This window comes from Vulpes lagopus, chromosome 1 (assembly GCF_018345385.1).
Source record: "Vulpes lagopus strain Blue_001 chromosome 1, ASM1834538v1, whole genome shotgun sequence".
Classification (NCBI taxonomy): Eukaryota; Metazoa; Chordata; class Mammalia; order Carnivora; family Canidae; genus Vulpes; species Vulpes lagopus.
This window is the reverse complement of record NC_054824.1, coordinates 143,669,640-143,693,969: the sequence shown is the minus strand read 5'-3', so window position 1 is coordinate 143,693,969 and position 24,330 is coordinate 143,669,640. Positions and strand designations below refer to the sequence as shown.

The 24,330-nt window shown below is 51.3% G+C and overlaps 1 protein-coding gene across 7 annotated transcripts in view; it reads left to right on the top strand.

Moving 5' to 3' along the window:
* The window catches only part of KCNN3 (potassium calcium-activated channel subfamily N member 3), a 125,927-nt gene that overhangs the window by 60,752 nt on the left and 40,845 nt on the right, over positions 1-24,330 (top strand). For 4 of the 7 annotated variants that reach the window (XM_041760631.1, XM_041760641.1, XM_041760675.1 and 1 more), the window contains exon 3: positions 15,132-15,550. In XM_041760631.1, the coding sequence (XP_041616565.1) occupies positions 15,132-15,550 (419 nt within the window). Of the gene's footprint in view, positions 1-15,131; positions 15,551-24,330 lie in introns of those variants that run through there. The other 3 variants (XM_041760656.1, XM_041760665.1, XM_041760686.1) reach the window with 2 other exon arrangements.

Here is a 24,330-nt window from a genome sequence, read left to right as displayed (position 1 = left end):
TGGATTGGATTGGACTGTCCGGATCCGTTTGGGACAGGCAGGCTGCTTCTAGGTGCTTGTACTGACTCTGTTCCTGTGTGGGGTGTTTCTGGGGTGGGGGTTCCCTGCTCCTGCAGCAGAGCCCAGGACTGCACTTGGGAACAGATTGGGGGCAGGGGACACGGAGGTCTCCTGAGACCCAGCTGGTGGGGGAGGGGCATCAGAGAAGCCTTTTAGCTTTGCCAACACATTCAGGGACAGAGAAGCATCAAAATTCTACCTGGATCACAGGCAAGGAAAAGGCTTTCTTTCCCAGCTGGATGGGGGGGGGGGGGGGGGGGTGGGTTGGGGGGGAGGGATGGGGGCAGGGTCTGGATTCTATTTAGAAAATACTTCCCTGGAGGGACTGTCTCTAGTGTTGCTCCCTCCCTCTCCTCTCCCTCTGTTCAGTTTGGCCATGTCTGTAACCAAAATCTTACTGTGGTTGAAGCCTCTCAGGGATCAGTTAAACTGGAATAAAGGATGGATATAACAAAACATGCAAATTTCCTTTCCTTTTAAAGAGAACTGTGTCTCATGGATATTACCTGAATAAACTCATCAGTTTGCTATTGCCGTTCTGGGATTGTAATTGGGAAGGATGCTTGCAGAAATCCCTGTGAAAATCTTCCATGCTCTGTGTGGGGAGGGCAGGTCCTGCCGGTTTCCTGTGGAACATTCTGGTTCCTATTGTTACCTTGTATTTATAGACTGGGCTCCTCTAAGAACCTACCTCCTTCTGTCGCTGGATGAAAGGCTATTTAATACAATTCCCTGGTAAGGCAAGAGGATCTGGCTGTAGAAGCAGGACAGGGACAAGAGGGATGTGCCAGCCGACCCTCCACCAAGGGACACCTGTTAGCGACATCAGGGGAGTCCCCTTTCCTGGTCCCCATGGTGGAGTCAGGACCTATGCTTGTCTGCCTGCACCTCATTCTCAGTTCTGAACCCCCCGTGGCCCACCTGCATTGATCGCACCCTCCACCTGCTGCTCTGGCCTGGATTTTCTTGCAGTCTCGTGGTTCCCTTTGCTACCTGGCCCCAGCCTCACAGAGGATGCTTTTAGGGACAGGATGTTCTTAGATGGGTTGGTATGTTTCTGAGAGGCTGGCACAGTGCCCAGAGGAATGTGAGCTGAGTCTTGGAGTAGATTTGATTCCTCCTGCTGAATTCCTGCAAACAGCAGAAAAGTTTAAAAAATCCTCAGGTAAAGCAGTGCCTGCGTGGCTCCATAGGTGAAGCATCTGCCTGCAGCTCAGGTCACGGTCTTGGGGACCTGGGGTCGAGCCCAACATCGGGCTCCCTGCTCAGGGGGGGGAGTCTGCTGCTTCTTCTGCCCCCCTCTCACTCATTCTCTCTCTCCACCCCCCTCTCAAATAAATAAATAAATCTTAAAAAAAAATCCTCAAGTATCTTATAATCCCCCTCACTTGGCAACAAGGAAACACAACTGTCAGAGGGCGGAGTGCTTTAAGCCAGGGGAGAGGCATGGTTCTCGGATATGACCCTGCCCTGCCTGGACTCTCAGATAAAGCAAGAGTTCCTTTTTAAAAATTTTTGGGGGCAGCCCTGGTAGCTCAGCGGTTTGGTGCCGCCTTCAGCCCAGGGCCTGATCCTGGAGACCCGGGATCAAGTCCCATGTCGGGCTCCCTGCATGGAGCCTGCTTCTCCCTCTGCTTGTGTCTCTGACTCTCTCTCTCTCTTTCTCTCTCTCTCTCTCTCTCAGGAATAAATAAATAAAATATTTAAAAAAATTTTTTGTAAAATATACAACATAACATTTAGCATCTTAACCATTTTAAGTGCTCACTTCAGTGGTACTAAATGCATCCACACCATTGTACAACTACCACCGCCACCCGCCTCCAAACAAACTGTCCCATTAAAGCCAAGTTGGGGCATCTGGGTGGCTCAGTCAGTTGAGTGTCTGCTTTTGGCTTGGGTTGTGACCCCTAGGTCCTGGGATTGGGCACATTGGGCTCCCTGCTCTGTGGGAAGCCTGTTCCTCCCTCTGCCTGCCACTCTCTCTGCTTGTGCTCATAAGCTCGCTCTCTCTGTCAAATCAATCAATCAATCAATCAATCAATCAATCTTTATAAAAAACAACAACAACAACAAAACTCTGAGTCTCGGTTCCTCTTATCCCTAACACCAGTAACCAGCCCTACTTCTGTCTCCACCAGTCAGAGCCTCCAGGGACTTCATGAGTGGCACTGCTGGCCTGCTGTGTCTTTGTGATGGCTTGGTTCCCTCCACATTGAATTTCCCAGACCCGTCCATGCTGCAGCATGTAATAGAAGTTCCTTGCTTTTCAAGGCTGAGTCCTATTCTACGGGACATACATCCTCTGTTTCACTCACCCATCTGTCTGTAGTAATAGGCACTTGGGCTGCGTGGATAAAGCTGCCATGAACACAGGGGCATAAGTACCTCTTCAAGATTTTGCCTTCAAGAGTAAGCATTCTGGATTTTCTGCAGCCGGTCGTATTTCACACGGGGGTTGAGAGCAAGCATTCTTAACTTGCCGTTGGAGAACTCCCCAGAAGGGTCTGCAAGGGCGGGTGTGTCCGTGAACCTTGCAGGGGAGGCATATCCAGGGCCCTCGTCAGGTTTTCTGGGGGGCAGGGGTGCCAGAGGTCTCATCTGCAGTATGACAAAGAAGCACCTATTTCAAACCCCTGATGTCCCAGCCCCGACCCCCTCCAGCCATGGATGCAGGGGCTCAGGAAGGAGCAAGTCCTCCACATCTGTCCTAGCCATGCCATCTGCCACCTGGGTGACCTCTCAGGGATTTGGCCTTCCAATCTGTAGGATGACAACACTTTCCCATATTCAGAAAATTAAGCTCATATAAACAAGGGGGTTCAAAGCATGACGTGATGGCTGAATAATGGCCCCCAAAATATCCTGGCACGGTCCCTGAACTCAGTGAATATGACCTTATATGACAAAAGGGACTTTGCAGACGTGGTCAAATTTAGGATCCTGAGACCTGGAAATAATGCTGGATTTTCCAGGTGGATCCTAAACGTAATCACATGTTCTTATGAAAAGGAGTTGGAGGCGATCTGGTGATGGGGAGGAAGTGAGAGGTGTGAGAAGTCACCAGGAAGCCAGTATGTGGGCAGGGCAGGAAAGGGCCCGAAGCACAACCCCAGGAGGAGCTGGCCCTGCCCATGGCCTCCATGTCCATCCAGTAAGGCTGATTTCAGACTTCTGACCTCCAGAACTGGAAGAGCAAAGCTTGGGTTGTTTTAAGTCATTAATTTTGTGCTCATTTGTTACAGCAGCAGTGGAGAGCTAACCAACGTGGACTCTGGAGCCAGACAGCCTGGGTTTGGCCCAGTGTCTATCATAACCCAGCTTCATGACCTTGGGTGACCTTGTGCAAGTCACTAGCTCATCCTGCCTCAGTCTCCTCATCTTTAAATGGATAATACTTGGGTCCACCATGTCGGGTTGTTTTGGGGATTGAAGGAGTTGGTATTTGTGGAGCATTGAGAGCCATGCCTGTGACCTAGTAAGGACTGTGCACTATTGGTTATGGAAACTTCCTACCAAGCATGTGGATGTGCGTGGCTGACAGGAGGCTGGTGCTCAGAACTGCAGTGGCCTGGTCGGCGGGTCCTGTGCATGCACAGCGCCTGCTGAGTGAGGCCGAGTGCATGGCCGCTGCAGGAAGAGCGCTACTATCCTCGTCCATGGGGATACCGGGGCCTGATGGCACCCCCCGGCATCTGTTTCAGGGGCACCCCGCACTTCCAAGTCTGCCTTGAATCATGACACCTGTGACCCCAAACAAGAGTCATGGTCACATAGGTAGGAAACTGCGTCTCAATGGTAAGCAGGTTTCTTTGCTTTGGGAATTCTCAAGCGAGCCCCACGAATCTCCAGGAGACATTCCCAGACGTTGGCCCCTGGCCCTTCCTTTCATGGCTAGTGTCTGCAGAACCCCCTCAGAGCAAGTCTGGAAGCCTGGGGCAGCCACAGAAGGTGGGCAGACATAAGACAGGCCATATGAGAGGGAGGGGCAGAGTCCTGTTCCCTACCCTGGGAACAATCTAGAGAACACAGCTGCTACTACTGTATATCTGCCCCCAAACAGTCAGGAAGGATTATGGACAGACCCACATCTCCAGGGCCCGGGGCCAGCCTCAGTGGAAGCCCCCAAGTCCCTAGCCCCGATGCCCTTGCATGCCCACCCCTGCCACCTCGGCTCATGCATCACCCTGAAGACTCCCAGGGCTGCCTCAGCCCTCAGGCCCGAGTGCCACCAGCCCTGCCCACTGCCCCTTGGCCAGCTCTTGGGCTTAGAGCCATGTGTACGTGCAGCTGTCTGCCTATGGAGAACAGCTGAGGAAGGGGCATAAAGGCTCTGGAAGCAGGCTCAGATAGGGAATTCAGGTCCTGGGTATTTGAAGGGTGGCCTACAAGGTGGGGAGGACACAGCTCCATGGACCAGAGGAGGAACAGAGTCTGGCTGTCTTTTTGGGGTCCCAGAGTAGGAGCCTCAGAGGTCTAGATCCAGTGTGGTGCCAAGAATGGACACTCAGCTAATAGTGCCCTTTGCCCCTCAATGTCTGGCTGGTCACCTCCGTGACCTGTCTTTGTTTATCCCTGCTGACTTCCGAGCTCCTGGCTGGGTGGGAATGTCCATCCTCACAGCCTCCAAGCCCCAGCACGTGGTGGCCAAACCCCCACCGGCAGCCCCCTTGGTGCCTGAGGCCTCTGTGCCTGTCCCTGCCCTGCCCTCCTGAGTGTGGCTGTGGTGGAGTGAGGTTTATGTCACTGACAGTCCTTCCCAGGAGCCCAGGCTTCTGGCCTTGTGGGGCTGGCAAACAGGTGGGCTGCTGACTAATGTGGCCTTTGTGCCTATGGCCTGAATGTGCATGAGAACTGAGCCTCAAAAAGGTTTTGTGGAATTCCTTTCCATGGAGTGGCTTTTGGCCAGAAGAGCTATGGGACCAGTGCTGGCTATGGGGGGTGGCCTTCAGAGGGGAGCCCAGCAGGGCTTTGTTCACAGCCTCCTGGAGCCTCAGTGCCCTCTGTGGAGGATGACAGGGAGGGAAAGGCTCTGGGGACCAACGTCCCTCCAGGTACTGCCAGGAATCGTCCCCGTTGGGCTCAACTAGAGCTTCCCTGGGACAGTTCTTCGGAAAAAATACTTCATTGGGTTTTCAAGATTACAAAAGTCCTATGAGACTGTTTTACTCCAAATGTGTTCCAGGGAAATAAGCAGTAGCTTCCCTGGTTCTCACCCTACGTCCTTGGAGGCACCGCATTAACAGCTCAGACAGGCTGGACCTGGGGGCCCGCACCACCCCCTGCATGTGTGGATGTGTGCAGACAGGCTCAGGGAAGCATCACTTCTATCTGCCGGTGTTTGCTTTTTTTTTTTTTTTTAAAGAGAAACAACACTATACCCACTACACTGAGATTTTCACTTTCTACGTAATAATCCGTCATGACTATTTCTGAAGTTGGTACACATAGATCCGCTTCTAAACACATTTCTAAATACAGCTGCCTGTGGGTCCTTGCTGCGAGCACCGCACTCACTCTGCCCCCCACCACCCCGAGGTGTGTTCGGGTTGTTTCCACGTTGGCTTCCTCCTTCTTTTTAATTATTAGCAGTTGTTATTAGCAATTCTCTTTCAAGTACTCTGGTTTCTTTATCTTATGCTGTGCCTACGTTGCAGAGGACAATCTTGCCTCAGGACAATTATAGAAATGATCCATTAAAACGTTTTCCTTTAGAGTCACCCTGATGTGGTCTGGAGACTCTAGCCCGCCCCATTTCAGAGACTCTGCCACCACGTCCATGTTCCCTGGGGTGGCCTGTGTTCCCTGAGCCATGTGTGAGCCCAGGTGCCAGGCCTCAGGTACGGCAGCTCAGCCAATTCTCTTATAGGTGAGAGTATGGACTCTGGGTTTGAATCCTATCTCTACTTGCTGAGCGGTCTTTGGGTAGTCAGCTCTTTAAGCGGGGGGGCCTCTGTGAGGATGAAGGTGGACTTGGGCCTTGCCCAGCACCATCTCTGTGCCCAGCCAGACTATCCCACTGCACCAAGTGGGACTGCCCCCCTGCACCCAGCCAGATTGCTCCCCTGTGCGCCCTGCCTGTGGGAGGAGAGACTTGATCTGCATCTTGGGGGGGTGAGAGGAGTTCCCTGGGGAGGAAGTTGACATGAGGGACCTGCTTCCACAGAACTCAGAGGGACAGAGGTTCTAGGATCAGGAGTGACATGGTTTGGCTGGAATGAGATGCCAGGGTGGCAGTGGAGCCACATGGTGCCACGTGGGGCCATGGGGGTAGGGGACCCTTTGCCAAGTACAACTGGAGGTGGACTGGATCCTGACTGTTCTGGGGAGCCACTGAGAGGCTCTCTAAGAAGGGAAATGACTCAGTCTGGGCTTCATTTTAGGTTTAGCAGCAATGGAAGGTGGATGGGGCAAGGTCTATGTGTTAGGGTACCAGGCTATGGCCACTTTAACTCAGGTGTTGGCCGGGTCCCCTTGCTCTTCAAGTAGAATTGGGCACAAACCTCCACCCCACAGAAGGATGTCCCTAGTATCTCTCCAAAGGTCCCTGGTGTCAGACTCCTGCTCCTGCTGAATTCTGCAGCTCCGTTCTGGGCACAGGGACCCCTGAGGGCACGGTCACCTCCTGGCCCTTCCCCACAGGACCAGTGGGCAGGGCCCTCTCTGTGGCTCCAGAGCAAAGGTGCAGGCTGATGTTGCTGGTAGTACAACAAACAACATGGCATTGAGCTCATGACTGTTTCTGCCTCCAGGCAGTGACAGCTGCTTCTGAGTGGGCTCTGTCTTCCCATGGCCTCAGGTGCTCCTCAGCGCCCCCGGCTCTCTCTTCCTGACCCCTCAGCCTGCAACCCCCAAATTCACGTTCTCCTGTCCATTTCTGGGGCAGGTAGGCCTGGTGCAGGTCTGCTCTGAGCCACTCCAGCTGTGCCCAAGAGGAATCCCTTTCATCAGCAAACATACTGGGGGAGGGGGTTCCTCACAAAGATGGTCTCTTCCCATTGGTGGCTCCGCCATCAGATCTACTCACTGGAGGGGCTGAGGAGTCAAGAAAGGTGACATGAGCACATCCTGTGGAAATGAAAGCACCTATCTTAACTCTACAAACGGAGGGAGACCAGTCTGGACTGCTAATCAGCACATGGGTTTCCCAGCATCGTGCTGACCCTAGCCTACTTTAATTGGTCACTGATGATTCTCTTTAAAGAAGTGGCCTTGAACTTTCTTTTTTTTTTTTTAAAGATTTTATTTATTTATTTATGAGACACACACACACACACACACACACACACACACACACACGAGGCAGAGACAGAGGGAGAAGCAGGCTCCATGCAGAAAGCCCGATGTGGGACTCGATCCTGGGTCTCCAGGATCACGCCCTGGGCTGAAGGTGGCACTGGGCCACTGGGGCTGCCCTGAATTTTCTTCACAAGAAACAAGGTAGAGCCCAAGCTGGCTGGTCTCTTACCTGGAGGGCTCTGTTTGGTGGTTGGCGGATGGGGAAGGGAGGGCCCGGGGTGACTGGCTCAGGCTCCGTGGGCTCTAGTTTCTCCCTCTGCTCTGTGGGCATGACATTGCTTCCTTACAGATTATTGCAAGGTTGCGGTAAGGCAACACGTGCTTCTGGGTAATCTGAACATATGAGAACGTTGGTGTGGGCTGCATTGTGTCCCCCCCCAGTCCGTATGTTGAAGTCCTAGCCCACAATATGACCGATGTGGGGATGGGGCCTTCAGGACATAGCTGAGTTCAAATGAAGTCTTAAGAGTGGCCCAAGCTGATAGGACGGCCTGGTGAAAAGGGTGAGCAAGAGCACCTCCTCCTGGTCTCTGCCACCTGAGGACACCATCTGTGGGACAGGGGCTGCTCACTGAAGCCTGGCCGGGCTGCTGCTCCAGTCAGGGACACCCAGCTCCCAGGGCTGGGACAGGGCCCAGTCTGTTAGGGCTGCCCGGGCTAACACAGACACGTGCTCCAGCCACAAGCAGTCTGTATTCAAGGAGCAGCTTCAGAGTGCCCACCGCCCTGCTGGGCGTGGGCTCGTGGCCTTCTGCCCCTCAATGCAGCTCCTTCCGTGGCTTCTGGGCCCTCATCTACTGATGCCTGTGCTTATTTTCCTCGTTGGCCTTCTTTCTTTTTCTCTCAACCTCTCCTGACCCCACTGTGCCTTTGCACATGCTGTCCCCTCCCTGTGACTCATGTCTTTGCAGGCTCACCTTTCATAGGTGTGCTCCTCCGAGAGCTTGTCAAGGACGGGCCCCACCTCCACCCCCTTCCCATCCCACCCGGCTTCTCTCTTGCCTCTGCCCTGAGTCTCCTCCCACCAGGCATCATGCCCTGAAATTCAATGTGTACCTATTTATTATCTATTTGTTCTTCACTGGAATGTAAATGCCCTGAGGAAAGAGGCCTTTTCTCTTGTTCCTGCTCTATCCCTACAGCTTAGCAGAGAGGCTGTCAACCACACTGAATGATCAAATGAATGAATAAGTGAATGAACTGATCTGTGTGAAGTTTCATGCCCAAGCATCCAGCATCTTGTGAACTAGACCCTGAGCACCTTGATTTCCAGCACCGCATGTTATCCCTCATTTTAGCTAGAGGCGAGCTGGCCCTGCCAATGGATTTCCCACAGAAAGGTTGTCACAGGCGAATGGGGTCGCCACTGGGGCTAGGCTGTGGAACGGCTGGCCTCACAGTGCTTTCCCCTACCCTTTCAACTGGAACAGCTCTGAATTGATCTGTTCCCTATGTTGGGTTTCTATGATAAGCCCCATTAGAAGAAACGGCTCTACAGCTAAGAGAAGACAGAAAGCTATAAGCAGAACCACCTTCCCCATCCCACATGAGGGACAGGAACTTGCCCACATGTGGACGGTCAGTGGCAAGATGCTCACCTGGTATGTTATGGCCAGAGATCCAGGAATTCTTGTTATATGTGTGGAACATACTTGCTTTCTCAGATGCCATAAGTGACTTTCATTCTCCAAGGCCTGGGGACAGGGAAGGATTAGTGGTCACCCCTGGTCTCTGGCAGTTCCAAACAAACCCCGGGTGCAGATGTCCCCCGGCTCTCATGCTGCAGGAGCCCTGGGGAGGACCCGAGAGCCCCAGTGAGACACTATGCAGGGCACAGTACTTTCCCATGGGGATGGTTTCTGAGAAGGACACAGAGCTACCCCTCCCCCATGTCCCCAGCATCCTGACAGTCCAGGTGGCAGTGGAATCACTTTTCTGAAGGCTCATTTGCTGCCATCTTCTCAGAGGGACATTTTGTGTACCTTTGCTTTTTCTCCCCTTTCCTCCCTTTCTTCAGAGGATTCTGTGGCACATTTCCTGACTGGAAATTTTGTTAGCCATTGCTGCAAATCCAGATGTACATTTCATCCCTGGCAATCAGCTCTTATCCTTGGGGAAACCTAATTAGGTATTACAGGACTTGTGATGTTGTTTCCATGGAAACCCCCATAGTAATGGTGTACATGCATAATATATGCTCCAGGATTTAAATTGTAATATATATAATATATATATATTATTATTACTGGATTTTAAGAAAATCTTTAATTTTTTTCTTTTGCTTTTTTTCTGCATATATTTTTTTAAATGATGAGAATCTTCCCTGGAGTTCTTCTCCCACAGAGAGAGAACAGTAGCGAACACAAAAGGCCCTTTTCACTTCCTCTCCTTTAATTTAAAAAAAATCATAGTTGCATGAGAATTAAAGTTTTCAGGTTACTCAGAAAATGTCTAGGCAGGATCTCCCATAACAGCTGAGAACATTTGATGAAAGATGTTGCTTATGTAAAGAACCTGAAAGACCTCAGGCTTTCAAAATTGAACAGGGAAGTTAGTGAATCCAATGAATCAACTCCAAACTTATTTTGCCTAAAAGGAACAAAAAAAAAAAGAAAAGAAAAGAAAAGAAAAAGGCTGGTTTCCTGGGTGCCTCCAAGAGACATGCAGGCACTCTGCTATTGTGACCTGGGGGTTGGAGGACTGGCTCCTGTCCGCCTGTCTGGGCCCCATAGCTGATCCCTGTGGGCGTGAGATGCTTTGCACTGATGGGGTGCCAGGGGAACCAGGTGGCCTTTGGGTGCCGGGGGTCTCGCGGGGCTGATTTTGGGAGAAGCTCAGATACCTGCGTGTAGGCTGCCTGGCTGAGGCAGGGCCGCAGAAGGAAGGACCCGCCGGCTCCTGGGAGAGAAGCCACTCTGTGCCACGTGCCACAGCTATGATGCAACGGTTTCTGGAGAATTCATAAGTAACTAAATTTTTTTTAAATATATATATATATATACCTCTAATTGGCCATTTGACGAAAGAATGCTCATACTGACCTCTTTGCTAGCTGCCAGCTAATCAATTGACCGCCCCCCCCAAACTCACCAGCAAGTCACAGTCCCCAAACCCCGTGCAGTTCTCCCTCCACACGTGGCAAATTCTGTCTTGCCTTTGTTCTTTGATTCTAAGGGCTGACTTCTCACCAGTGATAGGCACTTAGCATGTGAAATAACCAAACTGCTTGCAAAATAGCTTTGTAAAGGCATCAAGTCATCCTCAGATAAATGAAATGGTATGTTCCCGGAGGGGGCGGGGTGGAAAGGAGCCCGTGTGCCCTTGTCATGGGCCCTCCTTGATGGTTGCTGACCCACCATGCCTGGGGAGCCCTGCCGGAGCCTCATGGTGGGGGTGGCCGTGCCTCTGGGGGGCTCTGGTGGAGAAGCTACTGGGAAATGTTGGGCTCGGCAGGCAAATTACCCAACTCTCCTAACACGTGCGCTAAGTGCATGAGCTAGTTTTGTACTGTGTTACTTTTGTTGCATAAGAAAGCACCCCCAAAATTAATGTCTTGCAATGATACTCACTCATGACTGGGTCAGTCGTCTGGCTAGGGCTTCCCCGGGGCGAGCGTCTGTCACATGCAGCTGGTGCTGGCTGAAGGCAGGGGCATAGGACAAGTGGGGCCACGTGTCCACAGCAGCCCCATTGCACGACCCTTCCTGGCCTCTGCGACATCACAATTTCTATGTCCCACTGGCCCAAGCAGGGCACACGGCCAAGGTCAGATTCCAGGGGCTGAGCAGTGGATGGCAGCTCTTGCTGGGAAGAGAGGCGAAGCGCTGTGTGAGGAAGCGAGCGAACAGGGTGGAAGCTGCTTGCATGAGCTGCCACACTACGTGTGTCTGATACAGGCCTTCCCAGGCTGCCAAGCCCCGCCGAGCCCCAGAAGCCTCCCAACGTGCCCTTTCCTGTGAAAGCGACTTGAGGTCGCAAGCTGATTCCTGGACATGTATTGGATTCATACTTATGTCCCCACCGTGCTCACCTAGCTGGTTCTTTTTTATGAGGAATAATTGACAACTGCGTACATTCCAAGTCTACATGTGGGTGACTTGGATGGGGCAGTTCGTGAACACACCCATCACCCCACATTACTTCCTTCTTTCTGGGAGAGAGTGCTTAAGATCTACTCTTTGAGCAACTTTCCAGAGCTGCATGTGGTGTCTGACTGGCGATGGTCAGATTTACAATTTTTTTACTTTATGATGCCAGGAAAGTGATAAAAGCATACTTTGAATTTTGTTTTTTTTATTTTTTTTTCATACTTTGAATTTTGAATACAGGCCTCTTCCTGGGCTAGGAATTAGGAGATGGTCATCCGTCATGATACATGTTACTGGCCGTTGCTCCCACGTAGCCTTGTGGTCACTAGGGTCAGCCACCCACACGCTATCCTCCAGTCTGTCCCCACACAGACATCCTGTTTGTCACTTCCAGTCCAGCATTCAAAACATTGTAAAATAGGCTTTGTGGGAGATGATTTTGCCCAACTGTAGGCTAGCATGGGTACACTGAGTCTGGTCCAGGTTGGCCAGGCTGATGTTTGGGAGCTTAGGAACTCTGTTTTAAGTCGAGGAACATCTGTAGTCAGTTGTTACCAATTAATTGATCTGTTGAACTGAGTGGAATAACGTTGAGTTTGTCCTTTCTCTCTAATCACAAGTTCCGTGAAGGAGTGTGGGATTGCTCTGTTGCATTAACCCCCCTCCTGAAGCTCCCAGAATGACACCAATAGACGGAGAACCTGACAGGCTCCCAGGACCACTAGCTGAGTGGCAGAAGGATCAGGTGCAGAGCCAGCTAGGTTCAGGGCACCGTCTGAGGAAGGTGAGGCCCTGGCTGGTAGGCCTGGCACTGGGTGCTGCTCCTTTGGGCTGGCCAGACCCACATGAGTGAGATCACCTCTGGAGACTCAGGAGGCTGCAACTCTCAGCAACAGGGACAGCGTGGCCTTCCTTCCCCACTGGGGGAGGCCCGCGTTTGAGGGGTGATAGTAGGTAGAGACCTGCTGGTCCACCCAGGCCTGCAGACTTTTGTGAACAGAGGCTTGTGGGCTCCCTGTGCTCCCTGCTCCAGGCCAGGCCCATATCACATCAGCGTGCTCCTGCTGTTCTCATGGCAAACGGCTGTTCCAGAACCCAGGCTTCAAGGCTGGGGCCAACGCACTGGGGAGGACAGTCCTTTGTTGTGGTTGCTTCCTCTCTGCCCTCGCCCCTCTGCCCAGCGCTGCTTGAGATCCTGGTTCCAGATTAGCTCCAGAACTTTCTGAGACTTGAAGTCACCTGGGACAATGTATTCCAGATCGGACCAGCCCCTGGGAATGGAGGGCACCCTGCCACACGGAAGGTGAATCCTTAGGTACTTCATTAGTCACAGGCTCAGAAACGAGTTTTCCATGGGAATTTCCATCCCGGGTGGTGGACAGGGGTGTGACATGGTCATCCAGCTACACCTGTTTATTCACTAAACTTCCTTGACTCCCCACTGTGTGCCTGCCGCCGTCCCAGGAGCTGGAGAGAGAGCACACATGCCAGGAGAACACCAGGAAGGGGGAGGCGCCCACCAGACAGTCCAGGGGGATGGCGGTTTGGGGACCACCTGACCTGCTCCTGGCTCCTTCTCTGAGGAGGACACAGCCCCTGTCCCTCTGGAGTTCGGGCTAGGACCAGTGGCTCCCAGTCTGGGAGACTCTTTATAGTCAGCTGGGAGCTCAAAGAAAAGTCCCAGTGCCAGGGTCTCACACTCAGAGTTGCAAACCTGCCTGGTCCGTGTGGGCCCGGGGACGGTGTTTTCAGCAAACTCTCCAAGTGACTGTAGCGTGCCTGGGGGAGCAAGAACACGGTGGGTACGCACTGAGCTCTGCCACGGGTAAGGGACGCACAAGGCATGGACAAGAAAATGGCAGGCTGGGTCCTGCCTGAGTCTGAGAGGGCGGGGCTGCCCTGTGACTCCCAAGGGTGCAGGGCGTCCTCATGCAGGACAGCGGCAGGATCCCTGGGCATATTGGGCCCCCTTTAGACCCACAGTTCCCTGTGCTAGAGCCCCATCTGGCAGAGGCTCCCAGTAGGGCAGCCTGAAATGGTCACCTGCCCATCCCTTGGCCTGCCCCAGACACCCCGCAGACACATTATGTGATTGCCCCCAGGCCAGCCAGTTTAATAATCCCTCACATTTTTCTAGCAGTTGGTAAAGACAGGCAGGTTCAGGAAGAATAGTTCCATGACAGAGAGGTAGAAGCAGGCCCAGAGAGATGCATGACCCACCTACGGTCATACAGCTAGTGCCTGCGTGTGAGGATCCCCATGGTGCTCACCAGCCTGGACTCTGCTGCCTCCTGCCCCACCCCACACCAGGACACGAGGCAGGCAGTGTCACCGCCCAGGGACCAGCATCTTCTGTAATGCTGGGCAGAGCCATGAGGTGCCCCCTCTTTAACATGGACAGTGTACAGTGTCCATCCCCAGCAGGGAGTCAGCGAGGTCTGTGATTTGTTGCTTAGGTTCTTGCCCACAGTGAACCCAGTTATTATAGTAACCTGATGCAATTCTTTATTATAGGATGGATGGTTTTCATTTTGTGTTTGAAGAGTCTGGTCAGTAGTCACATTGCCATGGCTTGGCCCCGTCGGTGGCAGTTAGGAGCAGAGGGGATCCACCCAGCAGCCATTAGGGCTTTTTGTATCTGCAGAGGTAGAAAGCTGTATCTGAAAGTTGTCCCCCACCCCCGCAGCTCAGCAGCACTGCAGAAGGCAGGATGGGAGTCCTGGCTGGGTACTGGGCTGAGTACCTTTCCTGGCTAGGTATCACACCTTCCTAATTAGAGCCATTGGGCCAGGACTGTTTGCACAGTGCCTCCTAGCTCCCCTCGAGGAGGCTGTGCTCAGGGCTGGTTTGTTTAACCTTGAATCCTCAGGCAGATGTCTTTGAGAACGAGGCCTGGGCTTTCCCGATGTGTGAGTACTAGCACCAGCCAGGGCTGAGCACCCAGCAGGTGCTCACCTTCATGGCAATGTAGCAGGGACATCCACTGCAAGGAGGGCCTTCCATCATCCCTGAGCCCATCCCCTCCTAGCTCGGAGTAGTAGCAGCTGGGACTTCCAGGCTGACAGGCAGGATTCTGATCCCCTGTGCACCCGAGTCCAGGGCAGCCTCACAGTCCTGGACACCAGCAGAAGTAGCCTGAGAGACAGGAAGGCTCATAGTATAGCCAGGATCACAGAGCTAGTAGTGTTGGGGTCCTGACCCTGACTTACCCAGGATCATGGAGCTAGTTAGTGTTGTGGTCAGGATCCTGACTTACCTGGAATCCCAGAGCTAGTTAGTCTTAGGGTCAGAGTCCTGACCTGCACACCCTGGCTCCTGGGACCCCACTGTTAACACTCTGGCTTGTGTGGGGTCAAAGTCCTGCCAGCACACGGATATCCCTTTTCTGCTTGGGGAGAGGAACCTGCACTAGCACTGGGGACTTCGCTCATGTGGGAACATGACTCTTTCACCTCCACATCCCCATCCGGGGCCTGGCAGGGGGTGCAGGATGGTGTTTTAACCAGAACGAGCGGCTCTTCCTCCTCTTCATAGAATGGCTAGTTAGGGGCGCCTTGAGGCAGGAAGGGGCCTGGGAAGTAGTCTGGAGTCTCTCGAACAGGGCCCTGAGCACACAAGGCAGACCTCCCTGGAGGGCCCTGAGGCGAGCTCTGGCCCCTCTAACAGGCTCTCTGCTCCCGCCAGCTCTTTGTGATCGACAACGGCGCAGACGACTGGCGTATTGCCATGACCTACGAGCGCATCCTTCACATCAGCCTGGAGATGCTGGTGTGTGCCATCCACCCTATCCCCGGTGAGTACAAGTTCTTCTGGACAGCCCGCCTGGCCTTCTCCTACACTCCGTCTCGGGCAGAGGCCGACGTGGACATCATCCTGTCTATCCCCATGTTCCTGCGCCTGTACCTGATTGCCCGTGTCATGCTGCTGCACAGCAAGCTATTCACTGATGCCTCATCCCGAAGCATCGGGGCACTCAACAAGATCAACTTCAACACCCGCTTCGTCATGAAGACCCTCATGACCATCTGCCCTGGCACCGTGCTGCTTGTGTTCAGCATCTCGCTGTGGATCATCGCTGCCTGGACGGTCCGTGTCTGTGAAAGGTAGGGCTGCGTCTGCACTCCCAGCGGCTGGGGGGGGGGGGCACAGCTGCAGGAGGAGGGGCAGGTGCCTGTACACCTGGGGGAGGGCTGGAAGGGGCATGCGGCCGGGTGTGCTGGGAGCCTGCACCACCATCCTCGGTGGGCGGGTCGTCTGTAAGCCAGTGTGTGCTCACATTCTGTGCCATCCCTCGCCTTTCTCATGGGTGAGACTTTGCAATTCTGTATTATCTTTTTGTCTTGGGCATTAACGATGCTCACCAACATTTTCAAGGCTTTGGGAAGTTCTGCAGTGAGGAAACTGGTTTAATTTTGTTTAATATAGATTTTCTCAAAAGTGTTCACCCAGAAATCCTTTTTGTTGTATGCTACTGATGCCTCACTGCCTGCCATGTGGTACACACAACCAGCAGCAGTGTAGCTAGGAACTCATTAGAATGTGGAACCTCAGGTCTCATCCCAGGGCTGCTGAGTACACATGCATTTCAACAAGTGTACCTGGTGACTGGCAGGCACCTAAAAACTTGAGAAGCATGGTGTGGAGGGAACATACTTTGGGAAATATTGTTTCAGGAGCTGGTGCTGAGCAAAGAGGAGGATGTGGCCTCACAGAGAGACCCACCTGCAAGGCAGAGTGCCAGCCCCTCTGAACTGCCATCACTGAGACTTGAGGGCCAGACAGTGCCACTTCCTCCCGCTGTCACCTCAAGCTGCCTGCGAGGACTCCTGTCCCTTTCAGGCTAGCTCTTGATATTCCTTCCAATCTGAGTTCCCATGTGGAGTCTGAACACCTCTGTTAGAAACCTAGATTCTCGAAGTTGCTGTGAGACCTTGGGCAAGTCACTTGACCTCTCTGGGCCTCAGCATTCTTGCTTTATTTTTAATTTATTTTTAAAGATTTTATTTATTTATTCGTGAGAGACACAGAGAGAGAGGCAGAGACACAGGCAGAGGGAGAAGCAGGATCCATGCAGGGAGCCTGATGTGGGACTCGATCCCGGGACTCCAAGATAACGCCCTGGGCCAGAGGCAGGCGCTAAACCGCTGAGCCACCCAGGGATCCCCAGCATTCTTGTTTTAAAATGAGGATCTTTTCATTTTTTAAAAAAATGATTTTATTTATTTATTCGTGAGAGACACAGATAGAAAGAGAGGCAGAGACACAGGCAGAGGGAGAAGCAGGCTCCATGCAGGGAGCCCGACGTGGGACTCGATCCTGGGTCTCCAGGATCATGCCCTGGGCCGAAGGTGGTACTAAATCACTAAGCCACCGGAGCTGCCCAAGGATCTCTTCAGAAGGAAGGAAGAGAAGTTCACTTGAGAGACGTTATTTTTATTACATGGGGAGGCCCGGGCAGGCACCCTACATAGTCATGTGGACCCTGGCAGTCTCCTTTAACTTGCTCATTGCTGCATCACCAATCTTCCATGCACCTGTGTCCCAGCAGAGACAAGAGGGATGAAGGAGAGTTAGCTGAAAACATCTCACGTGGGTACATTGAACCAGATTTCCCACCTATTTTGAGATGTTCTGTTTGCAGATATTTCTTCCAGATATTTGGCCAGTAGACTCACTGTCAAGGGCGTTCTTCTGCTGCAGGACAAGGGCCCCCAAGCATGACAGGGTCAGTCCCTGCTGGCAGTGCAGGGTTGGGAGACACTTCTTGTGCACAGAGCCCTGGGGACTCAGAACCCCACCTCAGGGCAGCTGGTGCTGCAGCACCTACTCTAGGAGGGGCTGCATCTCACGCCGCCTGGTGAGCCCTTCCTGGTGAGCACTCTTTGCAGTGGGGAAAGCCTATGCTTGGATCTCAGCCCCACATCCTCTACATGCTCCTGGCTGAGCCACATCCGGCTGGTCATGGCACCTCTCTGGGCCTCAGTTTTATTACCTGCAAGCTGGGGTAGTGACACCTACTTTCCAGGATTTGTCATTGGAACAAAGCGAGTAGTGTGTGGCCCTGCCAGCTGTAGTGCAGCAATGGTGGGAATCCACCGTAACAGTGGAGCGCTCTGGGGAACCCTTGAGAATTCTTTGGCTGCTTTGGATAATGAGAAGCAGCCAGTTCCCACCCCAGGTGGGCCCCTACTTTCCTGTTCTCCTTTCCAAACGGTTGGAGCTGAGTCTATAACAACCGTGACTGAATTTGCAAAGCCCTTTCCGACATTTAAAATGCTCCGCAGCCTGACACCCGGCCCCCTCGGCATGTATGCTCACCTGTGCTCACCCGTGCTCACCCGTGCTCACTTGTTCAGATGAACGAGTGAACTGGGCTCAAAGTGTCTGCAAGTGAGATTCATTGTTTATTGAACCTGCCACAAGTCGGTGACTATTTTTACTACCATGCTCCCAAAGTACTCTGTTGCCTTGTACTTCGCGTGGAAGGGCCTGCAAGGCTCCCGAGTAGCCCGCCAGGCCTCTGCCCAAAGACACAGCTGGCCCAGCTGAAGGCCACAAAGAACAAGTCAGAGCCCTCCTGGAGCTGCCCCTTCCCCAGCCGCCCCTTGACCAATGGTTTCTGTTCCGATAGACCTGGGGCACACCACAGCCTTGTCCCTTGTGTCCCAGCTGGCTGCCGGTCCTGTATGACATGCCAGCTGGGTATCACTTCTGTGGCCTTCCAGTAGGCCTGTGGTGGAGGGGCCACCAACATCCCCATTTGAGAGCTGAGGAAACTGCTGGCACCACCGGCCTGAGGTTGCAGAGCCAGAGCTGGAACTCCTGGCTATCTGTCCCTGACCCTAGGCTGGGGCTCGAGCTCATGGGGAGGCTGTGGCCTGGACTCCCCGGGGACGCCCCAACATGAAGGGCTCACAGCCACACAGGCTGGTGCTTAGATGCCAGGACTCCGCCGTTTGTGCACTTGCCCTTTCATCACTGTCCTCGGAGCCAATTTCATGGTGAATTCCAGGGTCGCCGCCCTCTGCCCCTGCATGCCTGCCTCGCGCCGGCCCCCTTCCCTCCAGCCCCCTTCCCTCTGCGGGGGTTGTGGCCAGTGGTTGAGAGCTGCCCAGGCAGAGGGAGGCTGGTCAGCGTAGGATTGGAAAGGCCCCTCACCTCGGCTGCCCTGCTTGCTGCACATGCCCGGGCACTAATGCTGAGAGTGGCCCCAGTAGAGCTCCTGCTTGAGACTCTTGCTCAGAAGTCTGGCCTCCGTGAACACATGTACATATCAGCAGGTTTTCTCCTGCTCCAAGGAAGCACTTCTCTTACGGTGGCTGAGGAGTTCCCTTTAGAATGTGGTGTAGATGACCACTATCCTTTCGCAGCGTCCAGCACTAGGCAAGACAGGCAGAGCCCCTGAGACCGGAGCCTGTCGATCACAGACTGGCAAGTGGACACAGGGCTGCTTGGGGGCACATGTGCAAGATGACCTCAGTCTCGCTTAGCTGACCCTACGATGGCTCTGTTGCCCCAGACGGCGGAGAGGGCACATGACTCGCCTGGGGTCACATAGCAGTGTGGCAGGAGAAACCACAGGTTCTGGAGAAACCACCGTCTGCCAACGCCTAGAACGGGGCGGCTCTTGCAGGCCAGGCTTATCTCCGCTTGTATACACACACTCCTCGAGTTGCCATGGAAATCCCTCTTCAGCAAGACGCAATTTAGAAGACATTTCTCATTTCTTAGGTGACTTTTATGTGACAGGAAAGGTTTCTTGTGTTTCCTCCTTCCGAGGAAGGGGAAGTTAGCAGCCCGCCAGCGCAGTGCGCTCCGGTTGCTGGGAGGGCAGGGACAACAGCAGGCTTGTTTTCCTTGGACTCGGCATGGCCTTACATCACGGGCAGCAGGCCTGACAGCCCGGCACTCCCGTTCCCCAGGATTCTCCTGGCCGCCTGCCCGCCTGCCCGCCTGCCCGCCTCCCACAGGCCTCCCGGAGCCCATTGGAGGAAGCTCCTCACTAAACACTGTTACACGCACACACAAGCAGCCGAGCAGGTGGAGGGCCCTGGTCCTCGGGCCGCAGCTGGACACGCGTGGACAATGGGCTTTCCTGGCCCGCCCCCCACAGATATCTGCCAGCTTACCCCCGGGTTCATGTCCCTGCAGGCGGCCCCAGGGCCTGCAGAGCGCAGACATAGTAGACTGTTTTGTGATCCCAAGCCAGGGTTTGTAAACCACCTCCAGCCTCCTGAATGGAATCCCTTTGGACATTTCCTCCTGAAGCTCCAGGCTCTGCAGGCAGCCAGCCTGTCAACAGGTCTTTGTGGGTGATGCTGTGAATTTTTGTCTATTTCTACATATTCGTATTTTTATGAGGAATTTGATTTTGGAGGCCCTGGAACTAGAGAAAACAACTCCTGGCCCAATCTTTCTCTTGTTTGAAGCCACCCTTCCCATGGGAAGATCAGGAGAGGCTTCCTCCTCTACCCTCTGCCTTGTCAGCCACCTGCCCCAGTCTGGTCTGCACCAGAGAACAGCCCCCCCACCTGTGTCTCCTTCCCCCAGATTCCTACCTTGAGCTCCATGAAAGGAGTAGGGACATGGTCTACTGTGAGACCCACACTATGGGCTTGATACCAGCCCTTGTGGGCCGGGCGGAGCTGAGAGCAGGGCCGTGGGTTCTCATGGGCCCCTCGAGTTTGGGGCCCAGCCACCAGCATGGAACACGCACCCAGAGCCCCACTGGGACAGTCAGAACTACTAGTAATAGTTATTGTTATTATAAAACTGCAGTTTTTTTTAAAGAAAAGATTTATTTTTTTATGAGAGAGAGAGTGTGAGCGAGGGGAAGGGCAGAGGGAGAGGGAGCAGGAGACAAGCAGAGTTAGGAGTCTCTCATGTTTTGTCACCCTCTCTAATTTTTCCCACTCATTTTCTCTCCTTTCCCCTATAATCCCTTTCATTATGTTTTATCTTCCCCATATGAGTGCCTGGTTTTAAAAGCTTGCAAACTGCTGGTGTGGTGAGGACAGGAAAGAACCCACGCATCAGGTGAAGCCTGCCCTCTAGCTGAAGGAAGCAGTCAGTGCCCCTGGGAAAAGCAGGGAGCCCAGGGGGCTCACGTGCCAGGGTGTGCCAGGTCGAAGCTGATCCCCCTGGGCCATGGGGAGTTCCTGGGCAGGGCGACGGGGGAGGGTGCAGATCCTCCTGGGGGCCCTGCAAACACACTCGCTAATTAAGAAAGAGGAAGGTCATGGTAGATCATCCTGAGAGCGGCTGAGAGGGAAGAGAGCCTTAGGAGGCTCTCAGGCTCCCCTAATGGTGCAGGAGGCTATGATTTCTGCACAGAGGGTGAGGGAGCAGACATGACGGAACTGTGTGTAGTTCATATAAGCACAGAGTTCCAGAAAGCTAAAATTGTTTTAGTACAAAGAATGTTCACATTGGAGGCTACTGGATTTTTTTAAATGTGGAATGTGGAGGGCGAGCTTAAAAGTCCTTTTAGAATGTAGGACAGAACAGAGTGATGAGAAGGTGGATGGCAAGTCAACATTGGAGGCTCTAGACTCAAGGCTAAGCCCAAGGACCAGAGGAAGAAACCAGAACAATCTGGACAACAGCATAATCAAAGACATACACCAAGAAAACTTTCCTAGAACTGGTGGCCTGAGGGGAAGGGGTGGAGGGACTGGGGTGAGGCAGGTGGGAACAGGCTGTTCTCAGAACCGGACACAGTCAGGTCCAGAGATATCCTAATCAACTCATTTTCTGGAAAGTTTACTGAAACCTAAAGTTTCAGCAATCCTGGCCGCGTGGGCAGCACCGAGCAGACTTTCCTCAGGAGCCCTGAATTGCAGACATGAGTGTTGTTCCTGTGGGAGGCAAGAACGGGTCATCCTTGGAGTTTTGTGGGTTCAGAAGGTAAACAAGCTGTGTGTTTTGGGGAAATGAATCACAATTAAGGTCTTAATGCAAGGATGTAAAGTCGGACAGGTAGACACCACACAAGCCAGGGAACCATGAACTCCAGGTACATTTAACCATGACTGCAAAACCATGTTCTAAAGGAGGTTCTGGAAAGAGTAGATTTATGATAAAAGATTCCATGACATTTAAGACCCTCAGATTATAAAATCTAGAGAAGCCTAAAAAGAATTAATAAAAGCATGCTAAATTCATCATCTTAGGTGGAGAAGAGAACTCTAAAAGCCTTATCACTCGATTTAATAATTAGAGAAATATAGTTTAAATCATTTTTTAAACCTAAAGTTAACCACAGGTAGAATTTTGACAATAGCATACAACAGCATCAACCCAGTATTCAAGTCACCCTCACCCCAGCTCCGTGAGGTGTGGGGGCCACTGTGGTTGCCAATCTCTGTGGGAGGAAACTGAGGCACAGAGAGGTCAAAGCAGTGTGCTGGGTCCCAGACCCAGGGAGTGGTGGACCCAAGACCTCAGGACCCTGCCCGAGAGCCCCACTTTTCCCTACCTTGAGGATGTGCACTCTCCACATCCCTGGGTGAGTCATATACATGTCAGAAACAGAAAGACCAAAGAAGTAGGAAGAATTTAAAAACAGAGAAAGCATGAAAAAACAAACTTACAATCTATAACATCTAACATAATTGAGTTTCCCTCCCCTGTTAGGAGGCAGTGTCTCTTAGGATAGGATTTAAAAGCAAAATTTGATTTCATGCTGTTTACAGAAGACGTTCCTAAAGCGTAAAGACCTAGAAAAATAAATGAATAACAGAGATTTATTAGGGAGTACAAACCAAAGGGTGATTGAGAAGAAGTCCTCATTTTAAACCAACTTAAATTCAAAGCAAAAAGCATTAAATGCTTTAGAAGGACTGTTTAATAAGAATAAAAGTACCATACACAGTAAACTGTGAACTTTTATGCAAAAACAAACAAGGAGATCAAGACCTGAATTAACTGTTTTAATAACCTAAATGTTGAATACAAAATACAATACAAGAATACATCTTCTTTTTAAACTTTCATGGAACATTTACAAAAAAATCAATCAACTTCTTGGCCACATGTTTCAAAATATCAGAAAAAATCTTCAGACATGTTCTCTAACCACAAGGCCATAAAAATTCAATTAAAAGAAAACTTTTTAGGGGAACTTTTGAAGTAATCTCCTCAGCTACAACTTGGCCAAAAGAGAATTATTCAAACTACCATTAAAGACTATTTGAAAAATTACAACGATGACTCTGAATAGCCAGACTCAAAGTGTGACCAAAGTTGTACACGCAGGAAAAATATCCTGGAAGTTTTTTATTAAAAAAATAAAGCATGAAAATAAATAGAATAAATTGAAATGCATTAGGAGACTAAAGCCTTGGGAGAACAGATTATAAGACAGGAATTAATAAAGTGAAAAACAGAATTTATATATCCAAAAGATACCAGCTTCTAATAAATCTAATCAAGAAAAGCTGGAAAACACAAAAAGGAATTTTAAGGGGTAATAAGTACTGATTCTGAAGATGTTTTAATAAATAAATGAGAATAGCTTAACTTATTTTGAAAAAGAAGACCATTGAGGGACTTTGCTGGATATTAAAATATATTATAAAACAAGTAAGTCCTTATGGCATTACTGAAAAATGAATAATGACAGATCAGTGAAACCTAGTGGAAAACCCTGAAATAAACCCTAGAATGTAAGAACTCAATGATGAGAAGGAAAACCAGTTAGGAAGCCATAGGTTTTCTAGTAAATGTTCATGGAGAGATTGGAGGTTAGATACCTGGATGAAAAACCAAATCAGAGCCCACTCCTCACCAGCCACCAGCAAAATTCCAGGTGGATTAAAGAGTCAGATGTGAAGAAGAAACCACAAGCAAGCTCCAAAAAACAAAGTGAACATTTAATCAGTCCTGCGATGGGAAAGAACTATCATGCCTAAAATCTCAGAAGAAACATGGAGAAGACTGTTGTATCTGCTTACATCCTACATATAATTTTAGATTTCTGTCCTCCAAAAAATACACACTTATTTTAAAAGCAAATGTTACACTAGGGAAAATATTTGCAGCAAACATGAGGAGAAGTAAATATCCCTCTTATGCAAAGAAGTCTCAGAAGCTAATCAGAAAAAAATCATCTCAGTTAAAAAAAAAAAAAGGCTATACATAACACCAGACAACCACCTTGGAAGAAACACATACATCCAGCTTCACTGGTCACAGAACCACAAATGAAAACTACATAGTGATGGTATCTCCTCTGGAATTGACACAAATTTAAATGAATATGATGCAGTGCTGGATAAAGCTGCTATTGCTGGGGGGGGGGGGGTCCCTCCCACAAGGAGTAGGGTGCAGGAGGAGAAGCTGCCTGGGGAAGACAGACAGCAGGTCTGGTGGAGGGGAGGGTGCTTTTGTGGAGTTTAGAACTTCAATCAGTAATTCCCTTCCAGGAAGCTGTTCTTTTTTTTTTTTTTAATTAATTTTTATTGGTGTTCAATTTACCAGCATACAGAGAAACACCCAGTGCTCATCCCGTCAAGTGTCCACCTCAGTGCCCGTCACCCATTCCCCTCCACCCCCCGCCCTCCTCCCCTTCCACCACCCCTAGTTCGTTTCCCAGAGTTAGGAGTCATTATGTTCTGTCTCCCTTCCAGGAAGCTGTTCTAACAGAATAATCAATTGATATTAATGTTCTTTACTATGTCACCTTCTCTGATAGTGGAGAATAAGAAACCACATAAATGGCCAGGATTTGAGTAGTTAAAGGAATGATAGCACATCTGTGAGATGCACAGTTAGGCAACAATGTAAAAATCAGCCTTTTGAAGTCCATAAGGCAGGAAAGTAGTCATTGTATAGTATTTGAAAAAGGAGGACAGAAATAGTATTACATAGGGTATCTCCAATT